The sequence below is a fragment of the Pantherophis guttatus genome, chromosome 2 (genome assembly GCF_059756535.1).
Source record: "Pantherophis guttatus breed Tessera chromosome 2, ASM5975653v1, whole genome shotgun sequence".
Taxonomy (NCBI): domain Eukaryota; kingdom Metazoa; phylum Chordata; class Lepidosauria; order Squamata; family Colubridae; genus Pantherophis; species Pantherophis guttatus.
This window is the reverse complement of record NC_142064.1, coordinates 120105052-120120681: the sequence shown is the minus strand read 5'-3', so window position 1 is coordinate 120120681 and position 15630 is coordinate 120105052. Positions and strand designations below refer to the sequence as shown.

At 38.1% G+C, this 15630-nt stretch overlaps 1 protein-coding gene across 8 annotated transcripts in view; it reads right to left on the bottom strand.

Moving 5' to 3' along the window:
- The window catches only part of WNK3 (WNK lysine deficient protein kinase 3), a 123724-nt gene that overhangs the window by 43133 nt on the left and 64961 nt on the right, over positions 1 to 15630 (bottom strand). For all 8 annotated transcript variants that reach the window (XM_087888676.1, XM_087888682.1, XM_087888678.1 and 5 more), the window contains 3 exons: positions 13401 to 13623; positions 5632 to 5920; positions 1987 to 2180 (listed from right to left, as the gene is read on the bottom strand). In XM_087888676.1, coding sequence (XP_087744802.1) covers positions 1987 to 2180; positions 5632 to 5920; positions 13401 to 13623 — 706 coding nt within the window. The remainder of the gene's footprint in view (positions 1 to 1986; positions 2181 to 5631; positions 5921 to 13400; positions 13624 to 15630) is intronic.

Sequence of the window (15630 nt, the reverse complement as noted above, 5' to 3'; positions counted from 1 at the left end):
ACCCCAATGATGCCCTTGAAGTGATGTCCCGGTGCCTGGAGGCCGTGCGGATCTGGATGGGGAGAAACAGACTCAGGCTCAACCCATCCAAGACTGAGTGGCTGTGGTTTCCGGCGTCCCGATATAGTCAGTTGGTGCCATCACTGACTATTGGGGGCGAGTTGTTGGCCCCCACGGAGAGGGCTCGCAACTTGGGTGTCCTCCTGGATTCACGGCTGTCTTTAGAAGAGCATTTGACAGCTGTGGCCGGGAGGACTTTTTATCAGGTTCGCCTGATCCACCAGTTGCGTCCCTTTCTGAATTGGGACTCCTTACACATGGTCACTCATGCCCTCGTCACTTCCCGCCTGGACTACTGTAATGCTCTCTACATGGGGCGAAGATTGTTGAGAGTGTGGTTGCGCGACAGCTTGAGGAGCACCCGGAGGCTCCAACTGGTGCAGAGTGCGGCCGCGCGGGTGGTTATGGGAGCGACGTGGCATTCCCACGTAACACCTCTCCTGCACGAGCTGCACTGGCTCCCGGTGGTCTTCCGGGTGCGCTTCAAGGTTTTGGTTACCACCTTTAGAGCGCTCCATGGCTTAGGACCCCGGTACTTATGGGACCGCCTGCTGCCACCAGTAGCATCTCACCGGCCAATACGCTCTCATAGAGAGGGGCTCCTCAGGGTGCCATCGGCCAAACAGTGTCGACTGGTGGCCCCCAGGGGAAGAGCCTTCTCTGTGGGGGCACCTGCTATCTGGAATGAGCTCCCCCTGGAGATACGGAGGATCCCGGATTTACACACCTTCCACTGTGCCCTCAAGACCTTTTTATTCCAACAGGCTGGCCTGGCCTAACCTCCCTTTTTAATTTGTCTAAAACTTTAGAGGTGTTTTAATCTGTTCCGGGCCAAATTTATTTAATTAGGTTTTTATACTGTTTTTAAATTTTGTAATCTGTGTGTTTTATCTCTTGGCTGTTCACTGCCCTGAGTCCTTCGGGAGTAGGGCTGCATATAAATCTAATAAAATAAAAATAAAATAAATAAAATAAAAAACCATAGATATTTTTTTAAAAAAACAATTTGACACCATCGTTACATTTTGACATGAAGCCCACAACTAATTCATCTCATCGGTCTCACCCTATGCCAGCACTTGAGGGGAAAAGCCAGGTCTTAAATGCTGTTTGGAAAGTTAAAAGAATGGGGTGGTGGGGTCTATCAGGGGGAAGGCAGGAACTGTCAGGAAAAGGCACGTTTCCTAAATACCGTAAGATGGCAATATTTAAGGGAGGGGACTAGGAGTGTACCCACCCTGTTCTGGTATGGACAGATGTCCTAGGGAGAGAAATCCTGCAGATAACCTAGACCTGTGCCATAATAGAGTTTTAAAGGTAATAATCATTTCCTTGAATTGCACTTGGAAGGAAACTGGGAGATACTTGCACAATAGGGTATAATGTGGGTAAAACTAGGGGGGCCTATCACTGCACATCCCATTACATTTAAGGGCAAGCCTACGTAAAATGCATTGCAGTAATCCAAATGGGAAGTGATTGAGGCATGAGGGACCATGAACAAGGCCTCTAGTCCAGGAAAGGGTGAAATCAGTTCACAAGATGAATCTGTGCAAAAGTCCCCCTCTACTCAAAGCTACCAGCTTTATTCCTTTCCTGGAGCCAAAAAAAATTTATACTGAAACACCATACATGTCTCTATGGGATCATGTCAGGCATGAAAGATGAGAACCACACATAAAGTTTCAATTAGACTGATTTATTGTTCATGCCTATGTTAGGAATCTACTGGACTAAAGATTTTGTGCTAGATAAGGGTTGGCAGAATTCGGGGGGGGGGGGGAGAATTGGTCTGTTTGTGGCTACATGGAGATTCCTCTTTTGACTCCATCCCCAGGTTCTGCCACCTTCTCCTATAGGTAAAGACACTTTCTTAATACAACAATCATAATTACTATGTTTTAAAGAATACAATAAGCCTCTTACCCCTGCATTGGACTGATAATGCCCCATCATCTGTTGAGAAGTATATAAATGCCCTTGAACACTGTTTTCAGTTTGTGAGAGATTGGGGACTTGTTGAGTGCCCATCATGTGTTCCGTGGAAAATGCCAGATTATGTTGGCTAGAGGCATCTGACAGTATAACTGATCCTGCTCCTGCCTCAGACAAGTTGTCAGCTGTGCCAGTGTGAAAAGAAAGAAAAGGCAGAATGTTCATTCTTTCAGAATAAATCAAAACCACTTCCCTTCCTTCTGCCTCATTCAGGCAAACACTTGGGTTGTCAGGAAATGCAGTTTTACGTATGGATGGAATATTTACTTCAGAAAGAATACAACAAAATGAAAGCTTCTCCCTAGGAAAAGAAAACAAGGAATAGCCAAATCTTTCTTTTAAAAATTGCCACAATTGTCACAAGGGATACACTGTCACAATTTAAACCAATCTGTTTAAATAAGTGCAGTATCAAAAACTGTGTTATATTTATTTAACAGTGACCAAAGCCATCTCTATGACACATGCAAGTCAAAATTCAGGCTCAAGATGACCCATTATATCTAAATCTTCAGAGGCTTTAATGCAGGGGTGAAATCTAAAAATTTTTGCTACCGGTTCTGTGGGCATGGCTTAATTAGTGGGCGGGGCTTGTTGATAAGGTGACTGGGAGGGCGTGGCTTGTTGCTCAGGTGGGCGTGGCCAAGTCAATGTCACTTCTTTACCCTTTTTTAACCTACAAAACACAACACAACGTAACTGTCTCACCCACAATATAAAAGCAACTGTGCTAGACCCAAAATCGCCCCTGCAACAAGCAGGAACCTCACACAGCCACAAAAAGCCAAAAAACCAACTTTCACACTTTACACACACACAACACAACACAACACAACTGGTCACCCACAATGTAAAAGCAGCTGTGCTAGACCCAAAATGGCCCCTGCAACAAGCAGGAACCTCACACAGCCACAAAAAGCCCAAAAAACCAACTTTCACACTTTACACACACAAAATTCCACATACAGCTTTGTAAGATTTTGTGTGATTGTGTAGTTAGAGTGAAACACTACAGAAACACACTAAATCTCAGAAAGCTGCTCAAATATTATTTTATTTTAATTTATTTTTATATAAAAGCAGCTAAATTTAAAACTTCCTAAACTTTAAATGGCTAGGTCTAAAAAAAGAACAACTAAAAAAAAACCCAATTAACTATTTTTTTAAAGCTCCCAAAAGGGAAAAAACTTACCCAATTGAACAGGGGTCTCCAACCTTGGCAACTTTAAAACTTGTAGACTTCAACTCCCAGAATTCCTCAGCCAGCTTTGCTTTGCTGGCTGAGGAATTCTGGGAGTTGAAGTCCACAATTCCCTGCCTGCTTGATTGCAGGCAGGGAGATTCAGTTGCTTGCTGATGCAATGGATGCAGGGATTACAGCAAGGCATTGCGACCAGCAGCTAAGGTAAGCAAGCTGAGGGGGGGAGGGGGAGGGATTTTTGCTACCGATCAGCAGGCAGAGCCATTTAAAAGGAAAAGAGTTTTTTTTCTTTTACATGGCTCTGGCGATCCAAGCTGAGTTGCCTGATTAGCAGGCAACTCAGCTGGGATCGTCAGAGCCTGGCTGGTCAGAGCCATTTAAAAGAAAAAAAAAGGCTCTGATGATCGTGCAGCTCAGCTGGGCATGGGGGGCGGAGGCAGGGATTTTTGCTACAGGTTCTCCGAACTGCCCGCCGCCCGAGCTGGTCCGAACTGGGAGCATTTCACCCCTGCTTTAATGCCTTCTCTACTGGGCTGGCTAGATATGGAATACTGGATACTGGCTCACAGTTGTTAAAATCAGCAATGTCTAATAAAAGCTTCTTAAGTAGTTGCTTCATCATCCTTTTTTAAACAATCTAAAAGATCATGGCAGGACAGAATCCTTAAAAACCCTTAGAAGCCAAGCTAGGAAGGGATCAAACAAGTAACAGTACAAATTGAACTGAGGATTCAGTTATTTATAAGGGATCAAGCAACAAAATTGATAATGTTACAGAAGAATTCTAGGTATGACACTGCCTAAAATGAAGGAAAACCCAACTCAAATCTGAAACGTGTTATTCAGAAAGTACTGTGTAAACTGCTCAATACTTTCTGAATAACACATTTCAGATTTGTGTTGTGTAAATGGCTCACAGTAGCTATCAGATTGTATGAGAACAATGGCCACAGTTATCGGTAGTTGGACTATCAGAGTTCTCTTGGATTATTGATTCCATGGATGTAATCAAGTGGAAAATAAATTACTACTTTTATCCGCCTAACTGCCGTGACATAGGCTCTATAAATAAGCATGCATTTTATCTAGATGGGTTCATTTGGGACCTGCACATTTCTGTCTTCACATTTCATAGCGTGCAAATTGCTGTATGAACCATGGAACATTCAAGGCACTAATACAGGACGGGGGAATTTAGGAGCCTTCATATTTAGTGGTGAAATTTCATTATTCCACATCTTAACCAAAGCACTAATGTGGTTTAAGGTTCGAGAAAAACACTGCTCAGAGCAGCATGAAATCCACAGGATCCAACAGCTTCCAGTGAGCAACGTGTTCTGGTCCTTACCCTTGCAGTGGGGAACATGAGGAAGTTGCAAATGTTTTTTCAGTGAATTCAGCCTCTCTAGGAGCCTGGGGAGGGCAAAAACGGTCTCCCCCACCTCCCTGGAAGCCCTCCGGAGGCTGGAAACAGCCTGTTTCTCTACTTCCGGCGGACCCAGAAGGCCCAAAAATCAGTTGGCCGGCGCGTGCATGCGCACCGGAGCTGAGTTCACATGCCCACCGATATGGCTGCGAGTGCAACCTATGGCACGCATGCCATAGGTTCACCATCATGGCCATAGAGTTTTCTTCTAAAGCTGCTATTGGGAGGGGGTTCTCGCTGCTAAACTCTCATTTATTTTTATTTTATTTAAATACATTTTTATCAATATTTATTATTTTTATAAATAACTCATCAGCAAATCTACCATACCTAATACCTTTTTCTTCTCTTATTTTCCCCACAACAATCCTGAAATGTGTTGGACTGAGAGATAGTGACTGGCCCAAGGTCATCCAGCTGGCTTTCATGCCTAAGGCACAACTAGTACTCACAGTTTCTTGGTTTCTAGCCTAATGCCTTCAACACTAGACCAACTGACTCTTAGCAGTTAAAATGACTTTGCTGGTATTGAACAGAATGAAGGACTAGCAAGTTTGAAAAGATGGCTCATTCAAGTTTTGCCACCTCACAAAAGGTAGAAACCAAATGAAAGAAGCAGCAATTTTCAGCAATCACAATTGGCTATCTAGAAAGAAAGAAAAAAAGAAAGAAAGAAAGAAAGAGGGAAAGAAAGAAAGAAAGAGGGAAAGAAAGGTACAGTTGCATTTTAAAGTTATGAAAATAAGCTCCCTCCCAACAAAATTTCAAGTAATTTGTGAAAGTAATGGAAAGTTTCTAAATGAACAGCTGAAAAGCTCTCTGGATAGCTATTATTGCTGTTCAAAAATGTACATGCATTAAACTCACATATGAATAATACCTTTATTATTTATTTAATAATAAATAATAAAATAATATTATGTATTAAGTGCCTATGATTGCCCATTACCAGTAAGGGAAAAGCTGTGCTGCATTTGTTGAAGGATGTGTTGTCTGGCATGTTGATCAACCTCTGTTTCCTCACACTCGGTCTTGCTTTGCTGAGAAGGTGGGGTGAATGATGAGCCTTGCGGCTGAAGTAATGGCAGTCCACTTGGAAGCTGAATTTGAGAGTCCCTCCTTTCCTCCAGGTTGCCCACCTGCCTTTGCTCCCGAGTCTTCTTGATTAGGGTGACACGATCACGAATGGATTTAGCCACAGCTTTGGAATCGCTTTCATGGAAGAATCCCGACTTCACCTAGAAATCAACAAAAAGAAACATTTTAGGTAAAGTCAGTTCTTGTTAAATATCATTTTAGTCTTTCAAGGTTTAGCAATTAAAATGAATCTGTATTTGCACATTAGAGATCAGAATCCCATGGCAACAGACCTTACCCTGAATGCATGCCAAATTGGATCTGGACTTATTGCTCAGAGTTCCAGATGAACAATAAGTACTATAATGAACAGACAAGTAGATATATAATTCTTTTTGGTTTGGGATTATTTAGCTAGCTAGCAGCCAAGCGGCTATTCCAATATTATCTATGTCTATCGTTCTAATTGATTTTGCAGCAATTGCAATGATTCAGGTTTTAGCCAAGGAGCTAAGAATCATGGAGGTAACAACATAAAATGTACGCTGTTGCAAATACTCTAGAAAAATTAATGGTACCAAGTCCAGTAAGTTTAACACTACTAAATATTTGGTGAATCCTTTTAATGTTGCACTAAAGATTCCAAGTACAATTGTTACATTTTTTTTCTATCACAAACTTTCAATCTCAAAATTTCAATAAATGGTATTTTGTCATTTTCTCCAGTTGTTTTTCATCAAGTTGACTGCCTCCAAGTATTGCCACATCAATGAACCACACTTGTTTTCTATAAAAGTAATATCTTGTGTGAGAGTCACTTTGGTGTAGTGGTTTAAGGCACCAGGCTGGAAACTAGAACTATGAATTCTAGTCCTCCTTAGATCCAAAGCAGCTTGATGACTTTGGGCTAGTCACACTCTCTCAGCACAAGGAAGAAAGCAATGGCAAATCACTCCCAAAAATATTGTCAAGAAAAAAATATGGGCTTGTCCAGACAATTTTCAGGGATCCATAATGACTCAAAGCCAGGAAAAAAAATCTGGTGCATTATGTTCTAAGTGGTTATTAGATTGAATTGGAAATTCCACAATTTTGATCTCTTTATTTTGCAAAACATTTTCAGGCACGTGGTCATACACTAGTATGACTGTAAAGTCATAGTACAGTAGAAAATAGAGCGTTACATGTTTCTACTGTACAATAGTATAGTAAAAAATACAGCTTTACAAACTGTAAAGCTGTATTTTCTTTTCAAATTCCAATTTAAATTCCAATGCTTACAATCCTATCATGGTATTCTTTATCTTCTGAGTGATTTTACTATTAAAGATACAATCTAGAGTATTATTCTTAATTTAAAATAATTGCCATTTGGCATTTTGGAAAATATGTTCAATTTTTTTTCTTTGATGGCATTGATTTGTAGATTTTGTTCTTGAGTTGCCACAATTATTCCTTCTGTTTCTTTTTTTAAATGTTCTAGATTTCAGACACAAACATGTTAGATTTTGATCAACTTTTCCTTCAGTATCATACTAGCCATGGAGTGGTTGCTTTTCTAGTTATCAATCCAACTGAATTACTTTTTCCCCTGTAATCTAATTTGTTTTTTGTTGTTTTCAAGAGCCTATATAAGAATTTTTTGTAAGGAAAATTCTTTGCCTTCGTTTGTGAGAACTCTTTACATTCCCTGATATAATCATTCAGACTGTGTTCTTTTTCTTCCATAGTTGTTTTATTGTAAAGGTATATGGCAAAGAGACACTGTCAAGGGAATTACTAGATAAGAGATAGCATGGCGTACAGCTGGATAGTGGATGGGGCAAGAAGCTCAGAAGAGACTCTTTCTCCAGTATCTCAGTCTGTATAGGAGATTGGGAGCGGGGGAAAAGAATTATACTTTCAGACTTGCAAGATTATGTCAAAGTAGCTTTATGATAAAGTAGAATTAGTTCATCTGGTTGTGATTTCTATTTGGTTTACCCTGCAAGGCTGACTTCAATCTTAAAATATGAAAATACTATTCTCCACCACAACTTCTCCTATACAGCCCGAAAAAGTAGACAGGGTCTCTTCTGAGCCTCTTGCCCTGCTCAGTGATATAATTTCGGCTGAAAGGTATTTTTTTAACTTGGTCATACAATAAATCAGAAGGTTCCGTTAATCCTAAATATTTTTATTTTTCTTTAGGTGCCAGGTGTCTAAAGATAGTTCCACTCACTGTGGTAGCCTTTCTTCTTCTATAATTTTTTTTTAATTGCCAGGTCCAAGTCACATTTTGTTTCTATGTTTTCACTGAATATGTGGACAAAGTTGATTTGATTTCAACTTTTGATTTACCTTATAGTTTTGGATCATCTATATAAAGCAAATTGTTTATTTTTGGCCTTTGCTCTTTAACTTGGTATCCACAATTGATTTTGTTCCAGTTGTTTGTGAGAGGAACATTGCCAGTACAAAGAATAATGATGATAATTGGTCTTCTTATCCCAAAGATATTCAAGAACCCACTGATATTTTTTGGTAATCTTCTAATATTTGTTTGTTCCAAAAAACTTTCAGGCATTTTTTAACCCAGCTATGAAAGAATGCGTCAAACGCCTTTCTATGAATAGGCCATAAAAGTTTTTTTTCCCGTTTTGTTAATCAATAGCTGATTTTGGGGCCACATGAATGATAAAAAGTCCCCTTGTGTTCCACTGAGACTATTAAATTTTTTTTCAAATTATCATATATTAGATTTGGAATAATTTCAGTAAACAATTTGAGTGTTATAAGCAGGCAAGACATAGGCTTGAAGTTGTCAGGAATAGGTTTTTCCCCCCTTCTTTTTCTATACAAGAAATTTCTTCCAGATGTCACTCATTCTTTATTGTTTGCAGATCATTCAACTATGTGCTAGCCTGGAGTAAAAACTTGACTTTTGAGCCAAAAATCATGTAGTTCATCTTTTTGGGGGAGCACTCTAATTTTCAATCTTTCTAATTTGTATCTGAACTGTTTATTTTGTTTTCAGTACATTTTTCCATTGCTTCCCTAACAAATGCTTTTCCAGTTCTGTTAATCTATTGTGCTTTTTTTAAACGTTCTTTTACTATATTTCCCATAAATTTTCCAATACGTATTTATTTTTTCTTTATATGGATTTGTAGGTACTTATTTTTTCTTGAGCAGCTTCTACACTTTTGTAAAACAAATATTGGTTAATTTTAGGCAAATAAGCAGGAGAAACAAAGATTGTAAAGAAAGCAAAAAGTTATTTGCTTTAATGTTAGGAGTATTCTTTATGACTCATTTGACTTTTTACTTTCTTAGCAATTGATAAGCTGATTGGTGAGCTGCAACATTTCTATTTCCCAAGAACAGAATTATATTATATTCTTGTGGTTTTCATAACTTCATTCGCTATTAGTTGTCCAGAGTTCACAGCATCTGTAATTTCATCTTATTCACTTAACACCCAGTTATTGTTTGCCATCCATTCAACTCAGTATCAGAGAAAACTTTGCTTTTCATAGTCATACAATGCGGATCCATTTGCACTTCTTATGTAATCATTCATTCTGGGAATTTCTTTTTTAAAATATGGAACATGTTCATTTGAAATCCCCTTTCTGATGGTCTAGATTTGTAGTAACAATTTATTTTCCAGTTTTGTTCACCTCTGTTACTTTGCAGTTTCTTTGTCCTGTTTGCCTAGCAAAGATCCAGCTTTTGCTGATTCAGTTGAGAGCTGGTCTGGTAGCAAAAACTGCTTTCTGGTTTTCACTACTGGAAATGGGTTACTATTATATTATGATAATTTCTTCTTTTTCCATCATCATCACTAAATATTTATTCCACAAAACTTTACTTTTTTTTAGTTCAGTTTTCTTAGAACGATAACAAGTAGTCCTTGACTTACAACAGTTCATTTAGTGAGTATTCAAAGTTATAAAGGCACTGAAAAAAGTAACTTATGACCGTTTTTCACACTTACAACCATTGTAGCATCTCCAAATTCAGAAGCTTGGCAACTGATTCATATTTATAATGGTTGCAGTTTTGTGACAAGCAAAGTCAATGGGGAGGCCAGATTCACTTAACAACCGCGTTACTAACTTAACAACTGCAGTGATTCACTTAACAACTGTGGCCAGAAAGGTCATAAAATGGGGCAAAATTCACTTAACAACCATCTCACCTAGTGACAGAAATGTTGGGCTCAATTGTGGTCGTTAAGTCGAGGACTACGTGTAGATCAGTCATTCATTTGTAATTGCTTAGAACTTATTAAACAGAACACGATAACATTCTACAACCACCACAAAAGTATAATGAATAGACCACCCTAACGTATCACAAAAACATCTGCAACATGGCAAATATTACTTGCTACATACTTGAAATATTCATAAGGCACTTCTGGGACATACTGACCAGGATCCTACATAATGGTATGCTCCATTTGCAATTTCTTATGTTATTCATTTGTTTATTCTTAGCCTATTGCAAATCCATTATTTACAGGTTTGTTTTACATGCACACTAGGGCACAATGGCTTAAACATGAAAACACCGATTCAAGCACTGCTTTTGTGTTAAATGGAACTATTGAAGGAGAGAGTTTTAACTGTCATCTGCTGAGCAAGGTCTGTAAACCCAATCTACCCCCAAAGAAAAAGAAAAACAGAAAAGAGATCCACAAATGCATTAAAGATCCATTCCATAAGATAAGAGATCCATGGGACCACTTACAAAACTTCAGTTGGCTGGTGGGTGGGTGATGCTTAAGCAGTAGCCTTCTGCCTGCATATATTTTATATGAAATGAACAGATGCATTGCCATGTCTCCTTTCAGTAACATCAGCTGTCATTTGTCAAGATTCCTCTGTGGCCAAATGTTTTATAAAAACAGAACCAAGGCAACAGTGAGGCAAAATGAAGAATCTACAGTCTAAACACATTTTTCTTTTCTTAAGCACAGGATGATAAAAAGGAACAAAATAAAAGGAGGAAAATAGAGACTGTTCATAGTAATACAGTATCTTGCTTATTTTAACCTCAAAACATTGTAACCAAGATTTGACTAAAACTTAGCCTGGCTTCAGTGCCATGGTGAGGAAAATATTTATTCACCGAGGATAATCATACCAGTCTCTTAAGTGGAAAGAGGAAATGTTATTGTTAAAAGAAATGGTGGTGGAAGACTATAGAAAGTTTTGAGAATAATCTTAATAAAGTTAGCGAAGGAAGGATGACTGGGGATGCAAGTAATTTTTTTACAACGCAATAGTGAAACTTAAAAGAAAAGGGAAAAGAAAATGCAAATGATTCTGGATGAGACAAAAATGGGTAAAAATTTTAAAAAATCTCCAGGAATTATCACTAATTAAATTAAGCTTTTGTAGAGGCAATTATCTATGTTAACAGTGAGAAAGATGGAAATAAAGATGAACTATGCAAAACAAATAAATTTTAAATTTCCACATAAACCGAGAAGATGGTTGGCATACAAGCTGCGAAAAGAAAAAGGAAGTGATATTAAAGTTTCAAGAAAAAAATATTGTACTAACATATTAACAATCAGAGACAAATTTTGAATGGACCTCTAACATTAAGGGAACTATGTGAAATTGTCACAAAGATTAGAACAGGAAAGATACCTAATACAGATGGGCTGCTGCCCCTTATTACAAATGTTTTGAAGATGAGTTTTTACAAACTTTACAAGAGATGATGAATACTATTTTGCAATATGGAAAGATTCCCGACAGATAGAAGGAGGCTAATATAATAATACCTAAAAAGGGATAAGACTTGACTTTAACAAGAAACAATCAACCAATATATCTAAAAGAGAATTGCGAAATAATGCTAGAAACACTTCGAACATGTAGAAATATTTGGAGCAACATAATGAAAAACAAGCTGCACTGATATTCTTAGATCCAGAGAAGGCCTTGAAGTGGATATTTGGTTTAGTGTTCTGGAACATATGGAACTTGGATATAATTTTACTAAATGAGTAAGGTTGATTTACACTTCTTAGAAAGCACAAATAATTGTTAATGGGGATTAACAAAACCTTGTGAGATTCAAAAAAGGCAAGATAAGGATGTCCATTGTCTCCAACTTTGTTCCATTTCAGCTCTTCAGATATTGAACAGAGATATAAAATCAGTGAATTATGAGAGTTAAGATTAAAAAGAAACTTACAAGGTATGTGAAGAAGAGAAATGGCAGATAAAGATAAATGGCTGATGTTCCAGGATTTAAGAAATTTGGTTATAATATACAGATGGGAAAATTTATGATTAAAAGGGTTGAAATCTACATATTGTGTTTTGATCTAAAAAAGAATGTTTATAAAATGATTTATCATTGATACATGATGCCAGAGAAATTCCCTGAGAAGGTATAAAGGAAATCAAACATATGTTGGAAATGCTCAAAGTTTTTCTTTTAGGATTAGTGGATAAACAGTTACAAAAAAGGCATGGCAAATTATTACAATATATGATCACAGTACCAAGATTACAATATGCACAGTTATTGAAAGACCTATTATTGAGAAATGGTTAGTGAAGTTGACAGATGCATTAATTTCTTTGATTAGAATAAAAGACATTATTACATTTATTGCTTACAGACTTTTTGTGAAAAAATGAACAAAATGAATATGATAATGGTTTTGATGATTAAACAGGATAGATTATAGAAAGAAGAGCAATATGATGTAATCTTAGAGAGAAAGGTCAAAATATTTTATACTTATAACTGCTATGACAAATGCTGGAAGCCACTTATATTTTTACTTTTTTTCTTTTCTATTTTTCTTCATTTTTTTACTTGCATTTTATATATTCTTTTATTTATTTATTTCCCTTTTTTCTTTTATACTTTCTAAGTTTGTGTCAACTTTTATCTTCTTGTTTAAAAGTTGTAATAGAAATTATATATATGAAAACGAGAAAATAAAGTTTCCATCTTCCCCTATAGCCCTTCTTAACCTATGAGGTATCCTAAAAGAATCATGCATTGTAAATAAAGCTTAAAGCATCAGTGAATAGGAGATTGAGTGGCGCACTTGTATTCTAGATATTACAATACAATTAGCAGCCTCAGCATGATAAATCTTTGTGAATCTAAATTAATTTATTCATTTATCCATAATTTATAACCTACTTTCCATAATAATTAACAAGATCACTTATAACCCTAAGCTAAAAGATAATAAAACAGAATTGCAAAAGGCAGAAAAAATATAAAAATGGATCATTTTTATTATTTATAATTCTTCCAGTCTGCAAAAAAAGGGGGAGGGGGAGAAAATGGGGTTACTTCCTGCTTCCCCCATGTGCAAACAGAAAATTATAACTAGAATAATAGTCTTGACAAGGAGAAGAAAGCTATTAAATCAAGGAAGCAGCAAGGATAAGTAGGTTTCCTTCCCCTGCACCATGACTTTTATCAAAATTCCATTTTCCTCTTTTACATCAGTTTTAGGAGCAGTTTTCTAACTGTAGGTCTTTTATAAAATGGAGATTTCCCAATTTTGAGAGTAGCACTTATAAATACTTTTCCCCCAAATGATGTATATACCATAAGGCAAGAGAAACTGTTGGAGAAAGAAGCAAAGCAGTGACCATAAACACCCACCATTTCGCAAGCCACTTCCTCTGGGTTATCTGTTTCCATATTGAAACTGAACTCTATTGCTTCGTTGTCTTTGTGCTTCCCTTTCAGCTTCTTGGGATCTTCTACCCAAAGTCTCAAAGCCAAAGAGGAATGTAGCCCATCCTCCTCCTCCTCTGCCAGCTCCACTCTGAGTCCTGTGTCTTCCGCAAAGAAAGCATGGTTTAAGAGGTCTTTGATGGAAAGCCTGAAATAGAATATATTTAACGTGAGAGAGTTATGAAAGAGGTCTGAATGTGCCTTTGGTATTCCAAACATGTATTACTGTAATTGCTGAGCGTTTCTTTTCAAAATTATTATACTTTCCTTAGAGATATTCCCAAACTGACATAATACAGGTAGTCCTCGATTTACGACATTTCATTTAATGACTGTTCAAAGTTACAAGGGCATTGAAAAAAGTAATGAAGAGGGGGGGGAAAATTATAAGGGGGAGGGAGGGGTTCAAGTTTTATACAAGTTTTATATTAAGGGGGGTTTCTTTACCTGATATGACTATACTGATATGAAGTCCGGGCGGGAGGGGAGGGTTAGGGAGGGTTAGGGAGGTTGGGAAGTTTGGGGTGGGTGTTGGGGGGGGAAAAAGGGGTGAAAATGTAACTGTAAAACTTTTGCAATAAAAAAAAAAAAGAAAAGAAAAAAGTGACTTTTGATCATTTTTCACTTATAACCATTGCAGCATCCCCATGGTCACATGATCAAAATTCAGATGCTTGCCAACTGACTTGTATTTATGACGGTTGCAGTGTCCTGGGGTCAGGGTGTTCACCTTTGGCACCTTCTGACAAACAAAGTCAATGGGGAAACCAGATTCACTTAACAACTGCATTACTAAATTAACAACTAGTGATTCACTTAACAACTCTCGCAAGAAAGGTCATAAAATGGGGCAAAACTCACTTAACAAACATCTCACTTAGCAACAGAAATTTTGGGCTCAATTGCAACCGTAAGCCGAGGACTACCTGTACCTATATCATTTAATAGATTTATATTTTATCTTTCGGAACAAATATCCTTCCCCCAATAGGATTTAAAAGAAATTAAAAGCAAGCAATAATTTAAATACCAATAAAAAAACCCAGGACCCCGATGAGAATACCATTTACTCAAAGGAAGAGTCAGATGAAGTCAAATGAATCTTAAGATGATCTTTGCTCTATTTGCCACTTAGATGTTAAAAAGATGCAGAGAGAGCATCGAGCCCTATAGTACGCTGCAAAGGAAGAGTCATGGACTGGATCTCTCACTCCCTATCAGCACCATTTGGAACCAACTTGAAGAAAGGAGCTGAACCAGCGTAATATTGCACTGCTCAGCCCGAGCTCCTGCACCTGACCCAAAAGGATACCATGGTTGATGCTATTGAAAGCTGTTGAATGATCGAGAAAAGCAAGGATGGATGCAGCAGCCCCATTCTGCTCCCCAACTGCAACCCATACCATTTATGTCCCATAATCAAGCCTGAAACCTGACTGAAATGGGTCCAGATAATCTGTTTCAGCCAGGACTCTTTGAAGCTGTAGCACAATCACTTTTTCTACCAGCTTTCCTAAAAAGGGGACAAGGGAAAGTGGATGGAAATTGTCCAAACAAGTGGGATCCAGTGAAGGTTTCTCAAGATTAAGGTTTCCTTGAATAATACCGGGAACACTCCCTGCAGCAGCAATGTATTAATTATTGCCTGGATCCACCTGCAAGTCACACTTCTGAAGGCTTTTACCAACTAGGATAGGTAAGGAATAACTAACTAACAGCCTCAAGGACTTTGTCCACTTCCTCATATCCAACAAAGTCAAACTGTTCCCAAATAACTGGATAAGTCTGTTCTTTGAGCATCTTTAATGAACTTGCTCCAACTGAGAAGGGGCGTTGGTCCTACCTGAGACGCTCCTTCTCGTTGTGTGGAGACAGCAGACAGTGTGGGTAGCACTCGCCCAATCAGCTGAAGGACTGAGTCAGCCAATAACATTAAAGCCCGCCCTTGTTGCCGGGCAGGTACAGCTTTTGGCGAAGGACTATAAAGGCAGACTCGGCGTGTGGGTAGGCAGGAAGGAAAAAAACCCAAGAAGGAAACCAACAAAGGACCAGACAGGCAAGGGAGGGTCTGGCTGCTGTCTCCACACAACGAGAAGGAGCATCTCAGGTAGGACCAACACCCCTTCTCCATTATTGGTGGAGACAGGAGACAGTG